Below are 21,579 nucleotides of genomic sequence, written 5' to 3'. Positions count from 1 at the left end.
GTGTCGATATAATGGTGATAATGGCAGTGAGACTGGTGATTGACGAAACCTGGCACCCGAGCGGCCTTGTCCGTAACTCCCAGCGTTCAGCCCAGTGTGGACAGACATTCTCGTCGTAAGCTGGTGCCAGCAGCGGGATGTTGCTGGTATTCGGCACACACGACCATGTCTGCGAGTTCGATAAGTATGTACAAGCTGAAGCGATATGGTTTGTATATGAAAGCCTACAAAAGGACACCAGCCACACTGTGAAGCTGCAAGACAACCTTTGCATGTCTGATGCTTCCAACATCTTAGGAAGTGTTCGTCATCATGATTCCCATGAAAGGTGAAGTTGGCTCGCGCAGCCTGAATGTCAGATTGAGACAACCGCAAAAACTCCATAGTCTTTGATTAAAGGCGAAATTCTAATGATGTATCAAATTGACTATAATGGCGACACCAACTTGAGTTGATGTGCTTATCATAAACTCAAAAGCGGCTAAGAATTGAGATTGTGCGGGGAAGCATCATACATACGTCAACCCCTGTAGCCAAACACACACCATGTTTGAAATCGATGCCTTAGGACTATCTACTCTTAGCACAGCTCGGTATTGCTTGACACATGACTGAACGAGCACGCCGCAATCATACAAACCTTGGCGAGCGTTTGTAGTCTCCTCTAACCCAAGCGTAACGATGTGTCCGTTGCATTCAGAGACACATTAATGGCTGGAAGTGGGAGAACGAGTTGCTACACCTCATTCACCAAGCATCAGACCATGGCGCGTTCTCTCATCTGTCGAGATTTCCTCACTCGTCGCTTCACCTCCCTGATGTCTGCCCGCCTTCTCTTCGACCTTTCTTCCTTCGATTCCCGCACTGGTTCGTTGCCCAGACTCTCAAGCGGCATGAGATCAGCCAGAAATTGTCGGATGTGTAGGCCAGTCTTCTCATGGATGAATGAATCAATCTGCTCATTGCAAGCTGCCGACGATGCAATATGAAGACCCCTTAGCACATCGCGATCTAGGACTCCATCCTGGTCATAATCTTGATTGGCTGCTCGAAGACTTCGAATGGATGATGTTCGCTTTGGTACGTTTGGTCGTCCAATCTTTCGACCAGAAAAGCCTCGTGAACAGACAGTAACATGATTTGGTGGTATGGAAGGGCTTCCATACTCGATTCTCCTGTCCGATGTTACATTTGCTTTCTCTTTATCAAGGAAGTCCTTCTTCGAAGTAGATGGTGAGACATCTCCCACAGACAATCTGCAGCTTTGTTCTGTAGCTGTTGATGACAGATCTGAGTGGGGGAGTTCTGGCAAAGGTTTGCTGGACTTTCTTGTGGCATGTAATTGCTGTGGGACAACAATATCAGCATTTAAGCTATGGCGGCTTCTGGGGTGAGGTTGCACCATTGCGGACTGCTTGATATCTCTCGAGGTCTGCACTGGTCTGATGCATGGGCTCTCCTCTTCGTTTCCTTGGCTACAATTTCTGTTTGGATAAATGCCATTCTTTGCACAAGGGTGGTGTTTATTTGAAGATGGGCCAGCATTATCCTGAACTGCTGATTCCAAGGACACGCTCGAGCCGATCATAGGTGTCCCTCGCCCAGTGAAAAAAGCCCGGTTTGCTTGCTTCGCCTTTGGTGCGCTTCGTACTGCTGGAGAAGTCGATTTCGTCTTCCGTTCGTCGAGGTTCTTCCGCTGATTCGCCCTTCTCTCCAAAGATGTGACAGCGGGCCATTCGGGATATGTATGCATTCGTGGTCTGGGAAGCTTGGCCGTAGGTCCTGTTAGAGCCTTCTCGTTGAGGGATTCTGAATATAAAGGTTTTGTTTTCTGTGCAAGCTGCAGACAATTCTAATCACTACTACATTGACACAGATCTCCCAGTTGACAAGAACTGCAGCAAGTCCGTGGCACTTTCTGCTCAGCTTTTACCTTCTTTCTTCGATACTTATGGAGCCTTGGCTGGTCCACCATTGCATATCTGAACTCGTCCATGTCTTTTGAAACCGGGAAAGGGATTTCTGTGCTCGAACTGGGACACCCTGCGTGGCCATCCATTTGGAGGATATGCTGTTGTTCGACACGAGACGGTGGTGCTTGGTTCATTATCGCTCTATGTTTACCAACAGGAGACCGGTGGGAGGAACGTTTCTTTTGATCTTTTGAAGTAATCGCAAGACCGGCAGCCTTAAACTCAGAACGAAAGGGTAGAAGAGCTGCTATCGTATGAAGGCTTGTGCAGGAACGCGGTGGGGTCGGAGTAGGTATCGGCAGCCTGCCTTTTGCACCTGCCTGCTCAGCATATCTCTGCAGCTCTTGAGTGAATCTATTCAGAGCTTCCATCCGGCTTGGGGTTCTCGACTCGTTTTCGAGGCTATCCGAGGTCCGGGAACTTGGCCGTTGGGTGCCACTTTGTCCATGAACGCTTGTGTTGTTGATTGATAGCATCTGTAGTTGCTGGGCTATATTTCTCGAAATGGCCTCCACGAGTTCGTCGTTTATATTCTGGTGACCTTGTGCAACAGAACTGTTGCTGAAGACATCCGCAGCATGACTGTGCAACGGTGCAGGACATGCGTCTGCCTCCATCTCGGATAGGTGGCCTTTGAGAGTCGAACGAGACACTTTTCTCGGGGGTGTTGAGCCACCGAGCTCGGACATATGCAAGGGACTGACATTTCTATGAGCTTCCTTTGAAGGTACCGAGTCGTCTTTGGAGAGATGCTGGGATCTCGAAGATACATCACGTCTTGGCCGTCTGTCGCGAGTAGGCAAACTCTTGTGTTGCTTTCCTGGTCCAGAGGCGGCGGAACCAGGCTCAAATTCATCCATCCAGTCTGCTTCACCATTGTAGTCCATTTCCACGGCGCCGTCGTTCGCTTCTTGAACGTGACTAGGCTGTTTGGTTGGGCTTGTTATATATGAAGTTGCATCGGGTGGTGATGAACTCGATCTATGGCCATGATGTTGCTGGTTTGTGCTCTGGTACCTTACACGTACAGATCGTCGTGGTCTAAAAATGGTACGACCACGAGCCCTTGAGCTATCGCTGACAGAATGAGGTTCCCGTGTGGTGGGCAAATTTGAGTCGCGGAAGCCGGGGTTAGATTCTGACATGACCATTCTGCAATACACGAGCTACAAGGGTTTAAAAGAACTGACTGCATGAGAAAAACGATGGCTTGTATATGTCGGTACGGTAGAGTGATAATACAATGAGTTTGTGCTGATGATGGGTGAGAGAATTCTGGCCGAGGTAGGTAATGTTGGATTTGTGAGGATTCCGAGAACCTGCTCGGCCAAGTATTGGAAGGTAGGTAGGTATCTCAAGTAGGTACTCTACAGGGTAATAATTTTTACATCTCTTGCCGCATTGTTTCAGTCAAATACATCCAACTGAAATTTGAAGTGAGAGGCAGGAGCCGCCGGACGCCGCCTATTTGATGTCTTTGATGCCTGGTGAGCCGTAGACCTCAAGTTGGCGTCGTCCTTTCCGTAAGAGGAATTCAATGGCGGCAAAGTCGCGCTTATCGATAGCCAAGTTCCTAGAGAACTCATGTCTATTAGAGAAATATTAGAGTGTTGATAACTAGAAGCTCGCAAGTTCGGGAGTAGCTCACCTGGCAAAGCTCTCAAAATGTGAGCGAGTGGCCTGGGTCCCATGTTAGTCATAGAGATCACGAATGAATAATCGGTTCATACTTGTGGCTTCTTTCGACTCTCTCTTAGACAGTTTCTGTAGAGTGCGAGGACCTCTTTTTGGAGTCCTGAGAGGCGTGCCATTTTTCATTGATTGGCTTCGGTCGAGGTTAATCACGATCGAGTAATTCAAGTGTTGATGTAATCACTACCTAGGTAGTTAAAGTCGAGATATCTTTGGCTGGGGAAATATTGAAGTATCATTGTGGAGACTCGATCTACCTTCGGTACCTACCCACTACCTAAGGTAACTCTGGGGTTCTGGTTGATTGTCTTGTGAGACCTCAAGGACAAATAGATCGATGTCCATCTCTAACATCTCAATTGATAGAAGGTAGTTCACATGTGCCAACTATCGAAACAAGACCATCAATACTAACGACTTCATTTATACTTCTAACCCGGCAAAATCATGATGTGCCTGACTGAGGAACGGAATTACAGGCAGAATAGCCACCAACAACCGACCGGGCAGGGGTCCCATTACCTACACTGTACTCCGTACCCAACCCGCTAACTTAACTTATTAGTATATGGATCTTCCACTGTTAACGCCCGATCTGCCTTGTGCTGAGACTCATTACAGCTACACCAAACTGCTAATATTAGTATCGCCTCACCCCTTTCAGGCTACAGTTCTCCCACTTCAGACCACGCGCACCGTTCTAAGGCACGCTAGTATTATGAGCTGAAACTCGGCCTCGTTCCTAATGGTCTTCTAAACAGCGTGTGCCACTTCGCCCGCTTCTGCGGTAGAAATCCAGACATGGCCAGGCAAATGCGAGCGTGCCACGAGATGGGGCATCTGATTGGCCGCATGCCATTCTTCTATCAGGATGTTGCTCCATCCCCAAGGCATTCCATGGCATGGCATGATAGCCTCTCTCTAAGACTGCCCCCAGGGCTGACTCTGGACCTAGAAAGTGCCTGGTTGAGCTAGTGATGTGACAAATCGGTCATGTCATGACCCTGAAGAGAACCATTAGGCACTGGAACCCCCTTGCCTACGGACGCTCCCATGCTTCATGGACAGAGTTCAGCCAGCATATGGACGTTGATTAGCTTACACGGGGCCACCAGGATCGGGTAGGTTGACCTGCAGATCTAGGACACCTCTCTACGCATCAAACTTGTGTATATAGCTTTCTGTCGCATGATCAACACTATCGACCCGTTCGACCAGTCAAACATATCATTGCTTTGTCTCTCACCAGGGGCATACTCCATTGTTGGCCTCCCTGGTTGACACCTTTTATCTTTTTATGCGGACGAGAGTGCTTTCATGTTGATAACAATAGCGGGCATGGCAGGGTTGAGTCGTGAACAGCCCCTCATGCCTGGTGCCTTCGGACCTGAAGATGACATCGATTTTTATGAGGGTCCCTTCGAAGTTTTCAACGGCTCTGGAACTTCTAGGGAGAAGCAAGAGCAGCGAGCTTCTTGGGCGGTCAAGAAATTGCCCGATCTTGATATTGTTGACCTCGACTGGCACAAATACAGCCCACCAAAGGCATTAGGAAAGGCACCAAATATCACGTCTCAAGTCCTTCTCGACGTACTTCAGTCTTCAGTTGAGAATGTCAACGCAAGAATCATTGAAGAGGATCGCCAAAAGAAAGAAAACGAGGAGCAAAGAAAGCAAGAGGAAAATGAGAAGGGCAAAAGCAAGGAGCCTTATCTGCCCATCATTATACCTACAGAAACCCTAGTCGAGGAAAAGACTAATCACGCCGTACCTCCCCCCAATATTAAAAAAGAGATTCTGATGACAACTTTTGGTCCTAGCGTTGTCACCCAGGCCGATGCAAGAGCAAATAAGAGACGCCTTTTTGCCCTTCGCCGTTTCTTCCAGCGCAGTGATGAGCGAGGTGAGAGTAGCGCCACGGGTGCCGCTCTCGGAGCTTTGCAAGAACGGGTCGCAGAAGCTGAGCATGTTAATGACAGTCTCGGCCGGTTGACTAAACTAAACTCCGTCGAGGAAGTGTAAGTTCTGGTACCGCATATAAGATTCCCCTACTAACAACCTAATCTCAGGGAATGTGTGTCCTGTCTGGACGACTTTCATCCCAAGGACGTCATCAAAGTGCCTTGTCATAACTATTGTCGCGACTGTTTTGTTCGTCTGGTTACTGCTGCATGCCAGAATGAACAACAGTGGCCACCCAAGTGCTGCCTAAACGAGATACCCGTCAAGACCGTCATGCGTTTCATCCCGTCCGACCTGAAAAGGACATTTGAGGACCGATCCAAAGAGTGGGAGCTCCCCGTCAGCGACCGTGTCTACTGCAGCAATCCGAACTGTAATCTCTGGATCAAGCCCAAGCGGATCTATGCCGGGAAGCGTCAAGGAATATGCGATCGCTCTCATGTAACATGCACGTTATGTCGTGGGCCCGCTCATGCTGGAGAGGATTGTCCTCAAGATGTCGATATGAGTCTCACGAACCAATTGGCCGAAGACGAGGGCTGGAAACGATGTTTCAACTGCAACGCCTTGGTAGAGCATAGGGAGGCTTGCCAGCACATGACTTGTAGGTGTGGCACCCAATTTTGTTACGTTTGCTCTCGACGATGGCGAACTTGCACTTGTACGATGGAGGACCTTCAGGCCCTGAAGGAGGGGGTTGTTTCTAGACGCGCAGAAAGGCGCGCCCAGGAGTTAGAGGAGGCCGAGGAATTACGGCATATTCTTCTGCAAATCGAGGAGTTTGAGCGTGAAGAGGCTCTCAAGGCCGAGCTTCTACGATTGGAGCAGGAAAGATTAGAGGAGGAACGCCGCCAGCGTGAGCTCGAGGAAAGAGTACGGCAGGAGAGTATCCGTCGAAGGGATATTGAAGTCCAGTATCAAGAGCTGAGGACCGTACTCGATGAGCTGCATGACCTGCAACAAGTATTGCTCGATGTTGACCAAGAAGAGGAAGCTGAGAATATGATTATTGGCATCAGAGCTGCAAAGCAAGAGTTGGAAATGAAACACGAGACAGAGCTATCCGAGTTGAAAGCACTCGCACTGGCTAAGATGACCGAAAGGGAAAATTCACTGAATAATGACTTCCGAGTTCGTGCAGCGAAGGAGAATGAGCTTGAAGAAGCCTACCATGAGCGGCTCAAAGCATATTGGGAAGGCAAGGATAACGGGGAACAAGAAGTTGAGAATTCGATGCTCGCTCTCAGAAAGCGTATGGATCAGAAACACCATGCGTGGCAGAAGTGGAAGACCGGCCAGCTCAAGCTCGTGGAGGCCAAGCTCGAAGAAAACAGAACATATCGAGAGGAGCTCATGTATAGCGCCAAACACCGGCTAGACGACTCTTGCAAAGAGAAAGAGGCGGAGATGATGAGGCGTATGGCAGCTGAGAAGAAGTGGCTTGAGGCTGTGATACTGGAGAGAGAGAAGCTGCTGAATGAACGGGAGGCTCAGGAGGTTGAAGGTGATGCAGACAGCATATTTGCGGTGGAGTCAGAAGATTCCGGGGACGGCCACTATGTTGTTGCCACGTCATTTTAGATCGTATAGACAGTATACAAATAGTCATCACAACACTCATCATAGCTTGTCGTTATTCTGTAATTGTGATATTTTTGTCCTGGGTGTTCTTCATCTTTGCAGTAAAATGCTAGTCACGTGCCGCGACTTGCACAAAAAACCTCTATTCTTAAGTAATTCAACTCCTATATACAACTCACTACAGACCGAGAAGCACATCGCGACTAATAAGAGTCTACTCCTGGCTTCTCTTTTTCTTTCTCAAAATGTCGATCGGTGAAAAGTGTGAATCTGACCAGTAAGTTCATATCATCGCTCCAATATGTCCAGGGTATGTATGTATGCCTAACATTATGAAATAGTCCACTCAAGATCTTTGATGTGGCTAGGAAACAGGATCGTTTCTTATATGCTCTTGCACCTATGGTTCGATATGGAAAGGTATATTTCGGTGAATGAAATACTTTGAAAAGAAAAACTGCTCATATTAGCTAGTTGGCATTTCGACAAACAGTCCACAAATACGGAGTTGACCTGTGTTGGTCTCCTATGATCCTTGCCAAGGAGTTTAATCGAAGCAGTTTTGCCCGAGACAGCGGTAGGTCATCGTATGCCTGTATAACAAGCTCTAAGCTGATGTACTGGAAAAGATTTGACCATCTCTACTACACCAAAGCAACCACCAACTATCGTCCAGTTTGGCGCAAATGTTCCCCTGGAACTTGCTCGTGCATCAGCTCTCGTCGCCCCTTACACCCAAGGTGTCGATCTCAACTGCGGATGTCCACAGTCATGGGCTTGTGCCGAGACGTTGGGTGCTGCATTGATGAACCACCGTGAGTTGGTAAGGGACATGGTGGTTGAGACTCGGCAGCGTTTGGCTAGTGATGGATGGGGTGTTGGCCTTGAAAAGGACATCGACAGTCCCAAAGGCCGAAGTGTGAGTGTGAAAATCAGGATTCACAACGATCTCAGGTACGGCCTCTCTTTCAGATAAGACAGATTTATTTACTGACACATTCAGGCAAACCATGGACTTCATAGACACCGTGATAGGTCACCCACAAAACCGCCAGATCGACTGGATCACCATTCACCCACGGACAAGATCAACCCCATCAACCACACCAATCAGGACCGAAGCCCTCGAGATCTTGACAGCCAAGTACTCGAAAACACTCCCAATACTTCTTTCAGGAGATGTTTTCGACCTCAGCACTCTCCCCTTCCAGCCTACCATCACCACCAATAACGACTTTCCCCTCCCCTCGCTGGACAAACTTGTTCTCGACGATACCAATTCCGCTGTGAACATGCCACGCCCTAGTAACACTCACCTCTCTGGATTCATGTCCGCTCGTGGTCTCCTTGCTAACCCAGCCATCTTCGCTGGCTACTCGGCTTGCCCATGGGAAGCTGTTGAAACCTTCATGTGCAAGGTTGCAAAGGCCCCTGTACCATTCAAGCTGGTACAGCACCACGTTATGGAAATGACAGCGCCGGGCATGGGGACTGACAAGGCATCGCTTCTAGATAAGAAAGAGCGCGCAGAACTCATGAAGTTGACCAACACTTGTGAGATCATGGACTTCCTCGATGAGAAGATTGAGCAGAAGACGGGGAGAGCTGGTGGCATGAGACGAGACCTATGAACCACTTCTCCGTATCACATCACTAAAGGTCCTTGGACTACGGAAAGAGAGCATGGTATCTCATTCAATGCATTCATGGCTACAAAAAAACAACTCTCTGCAACCCATTCTACAGAGTTTCCCTTGATCCGCCTCTTGCACCAACGCTCAAAGACCACTCAAAACGCTCTGAATACCCACTGTCCCCGAGTCATCACGCCTCTGCACAAACGCCCTAAAGTCTGCTCTGGACAGTTTCCCCCTTATGCCCGATGCCGCCAGTGTTCGTGTCTTTTCGCGGAGTGCTTCGGGGCCGACGATAAAGAGTGAACCAATCTCAGTGAGCATTTCGACAGCGGAGCCAACCTCCTTGGTCAATGGCCACTCGCGCATTGTGGAAACGTACTTTGCGATATCCTGCGTGACCATCAGACCTCCTGTGGCGTTGACCTGGAACTTCTTGAAGTGCTCAAAGAGCAACTTCAGAATCACCAGAGCAAGCTCGGTAAAGAACTTTTCCGAGTTTTGGCCGTCGATAGCTTGACGAGCGAGACGCTGGACGCGGGCTAGGAAATTACAGATGCTCAGACACGTCTGTGTCTGCAATGAGTCGAGCTCGACCTCTTTTGGTCGGAAGTCCTGCTTCCGCTGACCAGCTAAGGACTTGGTCACCCAGTTGGACACAACGTCGATAGTGCCCTTGATGACATTGTTTGTCTTCTTCTCAATGTTACCAATGGCCACCCTCTTCTGCGCCTCCATGCTACGCCTGACTGTTGTGTTTGATTCCGCAAGCCGGATGAGCACGACTGTGATGAATCGATCCATGAGGCTTGTGATTGTGACAGCCGGCTGTATCGTTGGCAAGTAAGATAAATCAGGCTCAGTCTTTGTGTTCTCCTGCACAGAGACTTGGTCAAGGGCAGCGTCGAGAGTTGTCTCGATGTACACCTGGCCCAGGCTCGTCAAGAGCAGATTCAGGAGAGTATTGACATCCTTGGGAGTATCGGTCTGTGTTCCGAGTTCAAGAGTGCGCTGGACGCTCTCGGCTAACCACTTGAGCATGCGCTTGGCATTAGCAACGCTCAAAGCGCCGTCCTCCTCCGAGACCTCGATCTCGTTCTTGTTATCCTTGTCCTTATCTTGAACGCCAGCAACACGCAGCATCATTTTCTTCTGTGTGCTTGTGAGTTCTGACGAGTCGAGACGCTCGATATAAGCATCCTTTGCGGAGGCAATCAGTTGTGTGCCTTGCTGGGCCAGTGAAGCCATGAAACCAGTTGGCGCCTTTTTCCGTCTGGAATGGTATATACTATACTTGAAGAGCAGGGAGCTGTACATTTCTTCCAGACTCTTCCGCTCCCGCTCGATGTACGAGTTGCCTATCATATATGGCACAAAAAGCTCTTCCATCTGCTGGTCGAGTGTGTGTGCTATTTGGGCGGAGCAAGGCTCGGGGTGTTCTGTCAAGCCATGTGACTTGAGATCTTCGACCAATGACCCTAGATAAGTTCTTGAGGAGTGCAAGGCTCTCAAGAAAGCCAAAGAAGAGATTTTGAGAGTTTCATCCAATACCATTTCGAGCCTCTGTTGGATTGACTGCTGAAATATTCGTTGAATGAACTTGATAAGCACTGTTTCGTAGTACGGAAAGATGAGTTTGATCTGGTTGGACTCGTCCTGCATAACGATCTTGATCTCGTCCAAGAGGTTCTGCAGGCTCGGTTCTACCGTTGGCGGCTCCGAGTCAGGATCTGCCAGCTGTTCCCATGTGTCGCTATCCACCTGAACCTCGTCGGCCAGGAGTTGATCGCGGTCCAGGAAGAAGGCATGCTGGTTGACAAAGGTCGCAATGACACTGGCACCTCCGTTGAAGTCGTAAAGAACCTTTGCACATTCCATCATGTCGCTATAGTTGCCCTTTTTGTTGCTGTTTTCGAATTGTTGAAGCAGATCCTGCTCGAGCGTCTCGCAGAACTTCTCCAAGACTTCCCTGGTGTTGTGTAATCTTATATTTCCAACCACACCATTCGTTTGTCCTCCGTTTCGCTGGCCGTTCGTCTGCCCCCATGATGTTGGATCAAGTCGCTGGCTGATGCGCATGAGTTGTCGAACAATCATTGCGCACCGTACTTTGTGCTCAGAACCAGCCTGTCTTTGAACGTCTTGTAGGAGTGATAGCTTTCCCGTCTCGCTGACCTCCGTCCAGCACTGAATCAGAAATATGGCATCGTTCGCACGCCGTCGTTTCTTGTCCAGGTCCTCGAGCTTCTCGCCGATTTGGAGCGCTATGTTGCCGCCAGCGTGGGTTTTGATGCCGACTCCGTTTTTAAAAGAGTGTTCTTGGTTGAGGGATAGATCTAACTGTTCGAACGCCCTCATCGACTCGTCGAGCTTCTGACCTAGGGTCTCGAGTGTTGAGTCATGGGCTACCTCTGCGCGGCGCACATGCGACATAAGCTCCGACTCCTTCTCCTGAAGTTCAGCTCCAAGCGAGCCTAGTTGATCAAGGGCATCTAACAGCTCGAGTCAGCACGATTGGCTCTGAATATATGAGCCTGAGAGTGTATGTCGGTCATACTTTCAAATGTTCGAATAAGGGGTTTTGGGTCGAAAGGTGTTTGCGCACTCCCGGACCGGCGATTCGAGGGCACGGCGCTCTCAGCTAGGCTATCGACAAAGTCACGCACAATAAAGTCCTTGTTGGAGAAGTCGTCCAGAGTGAAGCTTGGCCCTCTCGGGAACAGAGTCTTGGGGCCGGAAGCGGTGCGCTCCATGTTGTTGTTTCTGATGAGAGTAGAGGCGCTACATGTGGAGAGGGATCATCAACAGCTCGATACGTGGAAGAGGAGGAACGTGGTAGTAGTGTGAGGAATGGCTGTAGCGCAGTCTGGACTGTTTGCTCTCGTCGACGATCTCGTTTCGTTGTCGGTCGTCAAGGGGTCATGGTATTGCGTTGCAGGGCGATACCTAGGTTAGGATACCTCGCCTCAGAGTGAAGCACTGAACCTCGCCCAGAGCTTAGGTAGGTAGGTATGTATTCCCGCCCGCCCGCTGTCGCAGCTCCAGAGGCTCAGCTTACAGCGCCCAGCCCCGCTATCAGCTGCCGATTTCCAGTGGAGGAGGAGCTGAGCCACAGGCGGGCACGTACGTGACCTGCAAGGCCAAGAGCTACGGTGGAGAAAAGCGACGTAACCCGTATCGCGCCGCCACGACTTTTCTTGCCATCCATGGCCTTGTCTTGATTTAAATACACGTCTGACCACATTCACCTGTCCAAACTTATAAGCCTGCCCATCCTCGGTTGTTTACGCGATTGCATCCGTATTTGACTATTTACAAAGTCGGAACTCTGTCGCCAACATTTCAACCTCTCAGACACACTTTCGCAGCTCCAGTCGCATATCAGACAGCCTCGAGGCTGCACATCAATAGCCATGCCCATCATGACGACTCGCGATCGTCAGGCCTATAGGGCCGACGAAACCAAAGGCCATACGTTGTTGTCAGAGAAGGAGAGGCAAAGGATGCTCAATGTATGGTCGCAAAGTGCGCATGATTGCAGTGCGCCATGCTAACTCATCGCAGTCTTATCTCCCTAAACCCAATGATCCTCCGCCTACTCTAGGCTCAAACTCTCGACCACAGCGACGATCGCGGTTAGGACTTCGTCGCTTCGTTCTGAACCAAATACACGTCCTCATTTTTGCCATTATGCATGGGATCTTCTCTCTTTACATAAAGATACGCCAGACCTGGAACGTGGTGGGCTACCAGATCTCATCCGTTGTCAAATATCATCATGGTACACCGCAATACATCAAGAAGGACCTCGTTGGTCTGACGAAAAAGCCAAAGCATCTCAGTGTTATTCTGAAGCTCGAGGAGAATCACCGCACAAAAGCTGACGTCGAGAGGCTCCTTGACGAGGTAGCCGAGATTGCGACATGGTGCGCCTGCGCCGAGATTCCGATGCTTTCTGTGTATGAGAAGACAGGTTCGTAGTTGCACATGTGATACTCTTGTACATACTCTAACATGTAGCAGGGATCCTCAAGAAGCACATGCCCCGAGTCTACGATGCTGTTAACCAAAAATTCGCATTCTACTTTGGCCCCGAGCACCCTGGTCTTAGTGTTACATCACCCCATAAGGAGGACCTCCCAGGGCCCTTTAGTGAGAAGCCCAGGGAGCATCTGCGTCTGCACCTCATCTCCGAGCAAGACGGCCGTGACTCCATGGTCGATCTCACCCGTACCTTGGCTGAAATGTCGCAGAGCGGCAAGCTTTCTCCTCACGACATCTCCACGGAACTGATTGACGCTGAGCTTTCTGAGGGCATCATGGATGAGCCTGATCTTTTACTTACGTTTGGTCCCTACCTCGAATTGTCGGGTTATCCTCCCTGGCAGATCAGATTGACTGAGATCTTCTGCTTGCAAGACAACGAGAGAGTTGGATACCAGGTCTTCCTCAAGGCTCTGCAACATTACGGCAGAGCCCAGATGCGCCATGGTAAATAAGGAGCCTGCTGTATAAATTTCCCTTTGTTGTTCGTACTTCATATACCTTTAGAAATAATCATATCCGGAGTCATGGTTTCCAGAGCAGCATTTCTCGGGCCTCCCTATTCCATCTGTACACTGGCCCTGTGCCTACATTGTAGTTGTAGTAATTGTCTGTTCCTCCTTTGACAATGGCTCTTCGAAAAGTTATGTTGATCCTTCCGCCATCTTCTTGGTTCTTCCCGGTTCGCTTTGGTATAGAGTGCAGCCAGTTAGACTGCGTTCTCCCTCTCATTAGGACCATGTCACCACTTCCCAACGGTAGTTTGAGCGGTTTCGCATTCACAGAAGGAGGGCTAGGAGCATTCGGAGGTGGCGGTTTGTGCTTCATAAGAAAATCACGACGTGCCCCTAATGAGAAAGAAGCGATGGCTGGCTCACGACCCAGGAACTGCTCATCATCGCTGTGATAGCTGATGCTGTCGGAGCCAGAGGCGTAATAGTTGACGAGGCAGAAGTTGTATCTACAGCCTGTAGCTAGCTCTGTTCTGTGGCGAAGTTCATCAAGGCATTTTGGTATAGGCCTGGGAGGATATCTGGCGTATTGTTTATCCAAGGCTCTCGAGCCTGTATTGGCGTCTACAGGGAGACCTTTGTCGTTGAACTTGCAAGTCTCATCAAGACCAAATACAGTTGTCCATCTGATAATCTGCATTAGCATGGTTTCTTCCAAGAGAAATGCAGGTTACCTTGGAGTTCGTATCTGGGTTTCTATGCCGCCTCGCTTGATCTTATACTCGACTCTGTAGAACGGGAGTTCTGAACGAAGAAACTCAAAGAGTCTCCTAGATACCGAACCTGAGATGAAGGGCTCAAAGTACAGGAGGTCAAGGTCAGGTTGGTCGTTGATCTCTCGTCCGGGTTGATCTGGTAGAGTAGACAGCTCCTTGCTTAAAGATGCTGGTAGGTTCTTGATGGGATGAGGGTAGAACTGATGCTCAGAATATGTGATCTATGATCGTTAGAATTCATGCTGACGAGTTCTTGTGTGCATTCTCTATGAAATTATCTCTTACTTCTTCTGAAATCACGTCGCTACTACTAGAAGTGATTGCTCCAGTCTCTGTTTTGGGTTTCTTTATAGTCGGACTGAAGAAGGCATCAAGAGTGCGCTTCCTAGACATGATGACGGATATTGCAATAGGGTTAATTTTCAGATCAACTCAGCCTCACAACTGAAAATTGGTAAATTATCTGGATCCAGGTTTCTTTGCCTAAACAACGATTGGCAAACCGTGAATATGTACCTATCTTGGAGTCGTGACATCACTCCAAACTCCCAGCCTTGCGTATAAGTGAGAGTGTGGCGCATTCTGGATGTGGCTGTGCACAACCATTTAAATTCGAGCCCTAAAAAGCTCAATCAGCCTCATTTCTAAGGTCTAACTGAACTGAGGGCCCAGGGAAATAATAGTCAAGACCCTTGTTTGACTCAAATCAGTCAGTCAGTGCATTTTCGCCAAAAAATTCAACAATACCTGAGGTCATTATGGATGTTAGTTCTCAACCCCTGTCACTAGATACAAGATAGAAGAAAACTAATGAGTATCAAAATTCTTAGAAAAATTCACAGTTGCGAGAAATGAACCTCTTCCGAGCACCAGCCGCTCGTGCGGCAAAGACACTCGATAGGTCTCTCTTTGCAAAAACTCTTAACGCTGCGGCGGCTTCTATTAAGGAGAATAAGCTGCTGTCCAAATATAGAAAGGAGCTTGAGAAGACAAATGAGGTTTTGTTCATGGAGAGATATAATCCCGTCTTGCCTGATCCAGACCCGTCACTTGCTTCTCAGGGCAAAAAATGTATCGTGTTGGCTCCTCAGATTAAGCCTACGTGTAAGTTGTGAAATGTTCGATGGACTGGTTGTTAAGTATGCTAATCGTGAAGAATAGCCCCAGAAACATGGAGTCCCATCCTCAAAGAAGCCTCGAAAGTCGGTGATATCAAGGTGGTGCCGTATGATATTGAAATTGGATATGACTCTTGGTCTTATCGTACGTATGCACACAAGCCTCATTGACAAGCGCACACTGACAAGTACGAGTTGATGTTATGAAATCCATTCTTCCAGATGAACTTCACGAGGAAATCCCAAGCGGTTTCAACACCGTGGGACACGTCGGTATGCTCCTCACTCGTCAAACAACCAGCATCCTTGTTAACATATAAACGCAGCCCATCTCAACATCCGTGATCAGTACCTACCTTACAAGAACATTATCGCCCAAGTGCTTCTAGACAAGAACCCTCACATCAAAACCGTGATCAACAAGATCGATAATGTCGGTTCAGAGAACGAGTTCAGGACATTTGCCTACGAAGTCCTTGGTGGTCCCGATGATATGAACGTGGAGGTGAGCGAGGCCGGCTGCGTCTTCAAGTTCGACTACTCCAAGGTATACTGGAACAGCAAGCTCGACACAGAGCACAAACGGATTGCAGGACTTTTCAAGCCTGGAGAGGTTGTTGCGGATGTCATGGCTGGTATTGGACCCTTTGCGGTGCCGGCTGGCAAGAAGGGCGTCTTTGTCTGGGCCAACGACAAGAACCCAGAGAGCTACCGCTACCTTGAGGAAGCGATCCGCAGGAATAAGGTGAGCTCATGGTCACTGTCGTCTCATAATGGTTCGATGTTAACATTTAGATGCAGGTCTCGGAGTTTGTCAGGCCCTTCAACTACGATGGCCACGACTTCATCCGCACATCCGCAGACCTTGTCCTGGAGGCATCAAAGCGCGGCGACTGTGCCGTGATCAAGCCTCCAAGGCAACCAAGAAACTCTACGGCTCCGCCCCCGGAGCCTGTCCGAGTGCCCGTGCCACCAACGATCTCACATTTTGTCATGAACCTCCCGGCATCCGCAATTGAGTTCACACACAATTACCGCGGTCTGTACCACGGCCACGAGGAGCTGTTTGAGCCTCACACCGAGACCAAGCTGCCCATGGTGCACGTGCACTGCTTCTCGGTCAAGGCTGATGACGAGACACCCCTCATGGACATCTGCGAGCGGATACGTAAAGAGATTGGCGTCTTACTCAGACCGGGAGATCCCGAGAACCAAGGCGAGGTGCTCATCTACGATGTGCGCGATGTCGCCCCAGCAAAGAGAATGTTTTGCGCTTCATTCCGTCTACCGCGTGAGGTTGCCTTTGCCGAGAGGGCTTAGACGGGGGTCGGTCGATGTCGATATTGATGGCGCCGGTAGATCTCGGGCTCCGGGTGAGACTTTGTCGGCCGGGCGAACGGCCGGAGGGGTCTTCCCTTGTGCGGTGCGGTGTGTTGCGTGTTCAATATTCTACTCTACTTTACTTTACTTCACTGTACTGTACTGTACTGTAACGTATCCGCGCCGCGATAGGATATCGATTGACCTACCAAATGCAGTACGAGGCCGGAAACTCAAAAGGAACAGACCAAGGCGCCTAGACTTGAGACGAATGCAACTCTACTCTACTCTACTCTACTCTACTCTACTGTACAGTCAAGAACAGGGTCGCATTCGTCGGGATATGGCCGTCGATAATGAGGCGCTTACAGTACTTATCGCTGATATCTTGTCCGTCTCCAAGACCAAGACCCCCAGCCAAGCCAAGCCAATTAGTGGCTGGGTGAGTTTTGCCGTGTTCCATTCAGGCACGATGACGCTCTCATGATAGACTAGATGATAAGTCAGTGTGCAGTAGAGGGAGAAAGAGAGAGAAAGAGAGAGAGAGCCGCGATAACGGTCCTGCGGGGATCCTTTGAACCGTTAGAAAGCAGAACATGACAGAGCCAGAACAGATTTGCTTGCAGCCGGTCAACGCAGTTTGGGAATTATCCTGGCAGATCGACGGTACATCCAAGTTATGAAAAGTCCTCCTCCTCCATTTGGTTGTTTCGTGAGCAAAACAAGCTCACAAGGCGCCATGCGTGGCTGACAAGGTCAAGACGTGGCACCCCCCTCACACTTTGGACTCGTAGGAGCATGAACGTTCCCCTGGCATCCCTGCTCCCACTCCCACTCACACTTGCACTCACACTCACAGTCGCTGGTGGGAACGGGTTGTGTTGCCCATCTCATCAGCGCCGGCATCTTATCTTGGACACCATTATCATTATACGTCCGGACACCTGACTTGAAGTTGAACAACGCAGACACACCCCCTCAAGCTGCTCTGGTCTACATCCTCGCACTCTTTGGTTTCACGGCATGACCGTTGGACTGCAGTCTGCTGTCTGCAGTGTAGTGTAGTGTATAGTGCGTCGCGCATGCATTGGAGCTGACGCGCGCCCTGTTGTGTAACTTGGAAGAACCAAGCCATGGCAGAGGCAAATCAATCGCTGTGAGACACATTCAAATCGGCAGCGAATGACAAGACAGATTATTCAGGTCGGGATTCTTCTGCACGTTTTTGCAAGACACACATTCTAGGACATGCTGTGGGCTCTGTAGTGTGGCTGCATATTGTCAATGTCAGTGTTAGTTAAGTGTTAGTCATGCCGTGATATCGAATTTCAATTTCGCAACCTTGTTGAGCATCTTTTCTCCTCTTCTCCTCTTTCAGTGATGTGCGTGCATCCCATAACAGCCTGGAGTCCCTGGTCTTCCCGCCATCCCGACCCCAAATCCAGGGTACCTCGAAATCTAGGCGACCTCGGTGTGGTATTCCGTAACCCTACGCGCAGGTAGGGGTGCTGCCATCCCACGCAAATTCCCCTGACCGATCTACCATACGCACATCCTTCCTTCAGCCATACATACTGTACATATAGTAAATCATCCATGTCTGCAAATGCAAGCCATGGTTGCGCTGCGTTATCAGCAAGATACCAAAACACAACACCATGGAGGCACGGTGCCATACGATCTCAGCAGCATCCATTTGGGGGTTCGAAGTAGTACCCAAGCTGGGAGCTCATCAACTCTGGTTGAAAAGATAGCAGTTTGTTTTGAGAAAGAAAGAATTTGCTGAAATGATGACTGGGTGCACTCGGCGGAGAATCTCGAAATCCACAAAGAAACCGAGATGCAAAGCAACACCGAGCGTGTGATGAGACATATTTGGCGAATTCTAACGCCAACTGTATTAAACGGTGGCGAGAAGTAATAGCCCATGCAAATGAATTGATTATGATTCCTTAAACTTGTCAACAAGTCGTCCAAGCAAGCCCTCGGTGCGGGTCCGGGATTTCTTCATCAAATGCAAGCGAAGCCATTCGGAAATCACAAGGCATCATACTCACACCCTATTCAATCCAAACTCGTTGACCTCCTGAGGCGGCCCGTCGCATATCATCTATAGCTCAGGTGGAATATATGTTGATGTTGCAACCTGGTGGTCTCTATCTTCCCCTCACACTCGCAGGTATCAATCAGCGCAGGGCCATGCTGCAAGTCCAAAGAACGGGTTGCGGGAACTGCAACCCATTGCAGGGAGGCTCTGGATGGAATTATCTGGTATCCGGGTCCATATGCAACGCACATCACGCATCTACATCAAAGTTCAAACGGCCATCTCCAATTAGGCTCTGCTGCAGCGCCTCGGGAACCAGGGTCTGGCGAGAATGGGGTGTGGAGTAGGTATGTGTTAACTAGTATCGAGATGAAGAAGCGAGAAGAAGTGGACAGTCAAGCCAGTTATGAATGAGGCTGAAGACGTGAGGATATAGAAAAGCGACTCCTTCGAGATAGGGTTGCAATGGAGTTGCCGTGGGTGTTTCGATAACATTTGATGCCATCCATTCATCCATGGCATGACAGGGGTGATAAGTCAAGAGGTGGCATGGCATGGCCCAGCAAGATTCGCTGGCTTCGCGCCAAGTTCGAGGGAATCGAGCTCGTCACGATCATAGGGTTCAAAGTTCCCGATTCTTCAGGGGCTTTCTCGCCAAGGGGTACTGTACTCTGTATTGGTAGTCGTAATATCTCACAATTCATGATTCTCCTGAAGGATGCACATAAATGAACCTTCACATGCCAAAGTGTGGCTTTTCTATTGATAGATCCAAATCTTGCTGGTCAATCCCCAAGCACTGGAGCCACATTACTAGGAAGAAACGAGTGTCGAATGCAGAAACTCCAAACAGGCAGCCATTTCGGGGCCCATCTACGTAAGAACCACAAATTACCCATATATTTCTACGTAGTTCTCTCTTGTCGTCTTTTGAGGGACTTGGAGGTTTAACTAGCAAGTTCCACTCACTCGGTCCGAGACGATCTGCTTTCACAAACCTCTCGGCCGACCCGACCTAGACCTAGATTGCGACTAGGTACACTAACAACGAGGGGCAAGTGTGTGGCTTGATTGGCCCGATTTGCCTAGAAATCTCTACATATTTGTTCGAGACTCGATTCCCGTGCTCGGAGGAGCAGTTGTTGGACAAGTTACTTGGGAGACTGCTCGGCAAGCGACTGTAACCGTAAAAGTTCCAGCACCAGCAACATCAGAGATCCCTCACCATGAGGCAAATGAAATTACTGGACAATGTATGCGCCTGTGTCCTGATACTGCATCATAGGAAGTCTCATAAGCAACCATGACACCGAACTGGGCTATCGGCATATTATTAACATGGACGTTATGAGCATGATTTCCCTATTTGATCATGAATTTGCGGAGCCAACCAAGGAAAGGCATACATACCTACTTTGTCTCGTCATGACACATGAGATGCGAGGTGAGAACAGGATGTCTCAACGGCGGATTGCCTCAATGCAACTGGAGAGCTATCACTTTTCGAGGCCCGTCACGCAATCAGTGATGGCCATGGTATGAAGAGCCGGCAGACATCTTGCCTATATTGGTATCCCGAGAGCATCATATCAGTGGACAGTGACATGCTTGCTGCTGCACTCGTAAGCCCTGGCGGTTCTTCTCACACGCCCATTGCTGATATGCCTTGAATAGCAACAACATATCGCAACCCCGGAGACCGAGTATGAGACCGATACATGTATCCATCGCCAGCAAGGAATACTGGGATCAAGCTACAGCACACATTAACTGGTGGAGTGTCATTTCTCTTCGCATGTATTATTAGAATTCAAGTGTTCAGATGGAAAGATGCCAGGCTAGGTAGCCGAAGCTTATGTCTTCTCCAGTGCGGAGACAACATGAAGATCACAGCCCGATGCTAGGGCCCCCACCGCGATATGAGAAAGGCTCTACTGCTAGTTAGTTTGTTAGATCTTGCGTTAGTATGGCCATGTAGCCATGTCCATAAAGCTGTTTCGGAGTCGGGGCGAGAGGTGATGATCGATCTCCCATGTCGATCAGGGTCTTTGTTGAATAGCACCATAATTCAGCATTCTAGCCTCGAAGCGGGTATATCCGACCAGAACATGAAGCCGAGTCGCAAGTGTATTGGCCCTCAAGGTCGCCTGCAGGGCGTTTCACAGCAGAGCCTTCACCGGCCCACTCCTAAGACGACTGACTACCTATAACGTATCCTGCTGTCAGCAAAATCAACACCTAGCCTATGCTAAACTTGACCAAGACAGCAGCATTCGATGGGTCTGATGGCGGAGCATGGCTGGTGGTTTATGGGTCATGGCGTAGAGGGTCCGAGGACAACCTGGTGTGTTTGCTTGATTCGAGTTTTGTTTCTCGGGTTTTAACGGATTGAATACCTTGGAGAATCCAAGACTATATGGTGCTAGATACGTGTGTGGCGAAGGGAAGCTTATCGGAAACCGACCGAGATACGAAATGAAACGACACGACTGGCATTAAGAGAGTCGATCCCAGTTGAGAGTAGAATCATCAGTTATTATTGTCGATAAGCGCGTTTGTGTTACTCGGCGAGGGAGTTGAAGACATGGCGGGCAGACGAGATATGGGAAAAAAGACTGATAAGAGAGATAAGCCCTCATTCAGGCGGAGGAGTACCTTATTCTCTGATACGCTGAAGGATCGGATATCGAGAAGCGGTTCATGGTGAAGCTGGGGGTGCATGGCTAGTGGCTGTAGGGGTGTTGTGTGTTTGTGAGGGGCAAGATGGATGGATCTTCATTGACCTGGGGGAAGATTCTGGGGTGAGTGAGGTGAGGGGGTGGAATTGGGGCTGCCCCGTATTCTAAGTGTGGGCAGTGGCTTTCAGCCAGAGGCACTCAAGGTCTGAGACTCAACATCAACGCCCGTTACTATCTGATCTTTATCTTGGGTACCTTGCGTACCTAGGTAAGGTAGGCAGTGGAGGGTCATTGTGGTGGTC

The 21,579-nt window shown here is 49.4% G+C and overlaps 7 protein-coding genes across 7 annotated transcripts; 3 read left to right on the top strand and 4 right to left on the bottom strand.

Annotated features, from left to right (window-relative positions):
* Positions 1 to 757: 757 nt before the first annotated feature.
* FTJAE_11576 (uncharacterized protein) lies at positions 758 to 3,124 on the bottom strand (the record flags this gene model as incomplete). The annotated part of the gene is made up of 2 exons (XM_037344532.1): positions 758 to 1,809; positions 2,035 to 3,124. 2 exons carry the CDS (start codon positions 3,122 to 3,124, stop codon positions 758 to 760), a joined length of 2,142 nt encoding a protein of 713 aa, XP_037201379.1.
* Positions 3,125 to 3,437: 313 nt separating this feature from the next.
* On the bottom strand, positions 3,438 to 3,784 carry FTJAE_11575 (Complex 1 LYR; the record flags this gene model as incomplete). The annotated part of the gene is made up of 3 exons (XM_037344531.1): positions 3,438 to 3,561; positions 3,622 to 3,653; positions 3,704 to 3,784. 3 exons carry the CDS (start codon positions 3,782 to 3,784, stop codon positions 3,438 to 3,440), a joined length of 237 nt encoding a protein of 78 aa, XP_037201378.1.
* Positions 3,785 to 5,033: 1,249 nt separating this feature from the next.
* FTJAE_11574 (e3 ubiquitin ligase ARI9) lies at positions 5,034 to 8,839 on the top strand (the record flags this gene model as incomplete). Its single annotated transcript, XM_037344530.1, has 7 exons — positions 5,034 to 5,683; positions 5,735 to 7,198; positions 7,393 to 7,485; positions 7,550 to 7,628; positions 7,683 to 7,785; positions 7,838 to 8,162; positions 8,212 to 8,839. 7 exons carry the CDS (start codon positions 5,034 to 5,036, stop codon positions 8,837 to 8,839), a joined length of 3,342 nt encoding a protein of 1,113 aa, XP_037201377.1.
* A 147-nt stretch (positions 8,840 to 8,986) lies between these two features.
* Positions 8,987 to 11,595, bottom strand: FTJAE_11573 (exocyst complex component sec10; the record flags this gene model as incomplete). Its single annotated transcript, XM_037344529.1, has 2 exons — positions 8,987 to 11,334; positions 11,400 to 11,595. The coding sequence occupies 2 exons, from the start codon at positions 11,593 to 11,595 to the stop codon at positions 8,987 to 8,989; spliced, it is 2,544 nt and encodes an 847-aa protein (XP_037201376.1).
* Positions 11,596 to 12,264: 669 nt separating this feature from the next.
* FTJAE_11572 (NUS1 nuclear undecaprenyl pyrophosphate synthase) lies at positions 12,265 to 13,341 on the top strand (the record flags this gene model as incomplete). Its single annotated transcript, XM_037344528.1, has 3 exons — positions 12,265 to 12,354; positions 12,407 to 12,815; positions 12,866 to 13,341. 3 exons carry the CDS (start codon positions 12,265 to 12,267, stop codon positions 13,339 to 13,341), a joined length of 975 nt encoding a protein of 324 aa, XP_037201375.1.
* Positions 13,342 to 13,411: 70 nt separating this feature from the next.
* Positions 13,412 to 14,507, bottom strand: FTJAE_11571 (DNA repair family; the record flags this gene model as incomplete). Its single annotated transcript, XM_037344527.1, has 3 exons — positions 13,412 to 14,024; positions 14,073 to 14,335; positions 14,400 to 14,507. 3 exons carry the CDS (start codon positions 14,505 to 14,507, stop codon positions 13,412 to 13,414), a joined length of 984 nt encoding a protein of 327 aa, XP_037201374.1.
* Positions 14,508 to 14,965: 458 nt separating this feature from the next.
* FTJAE_11570 (tRNA wybutosine-synthesizing 2) lies at positions 14,966 to 17,579 on the top strand (the record flags this gene model as incomplete). Its single annotated transcript, XM_037344526.1, has 7 exons — positions 14,966 to 15,218; positions 15,276 to 15,377; positions 15,455 to 15,505; positions 15,559 to 15,977; positions 16,034 to 16,523; positions 16,873 to 16,994; positions 17,412 to 17,579. 7 exons carry the CDS (start codon positions 14,966 to 14,968, stop codon positions 17,577 to 17,579), a joined length of 1,605 nt encoding a protein of 534 aa, XP_037201373.1.
* Between the last annotated feature and the right edge of the window lie 4,000 nt (positions 17,580 to 21,579).

Source organism: Fusarium tjaetaba, assembly GCF_013396195.1.
Source record: "Fusarium tjaetaba strain NRRL 66243 chromosome Unknown NRRL66243_c0000286, whole genome shotgun sequence".
In the NCBI taxonomy this organism is placed as follows: Eukaryota; Fungi; Ascomycota; class Sordariomycetes; order Hypocreales; family Nectriaceae; genus Fusarium; species Fusarium tjaetaba.
This window is presented reverse-complemented; position numbering and strand designations above follow the sequence as displayed.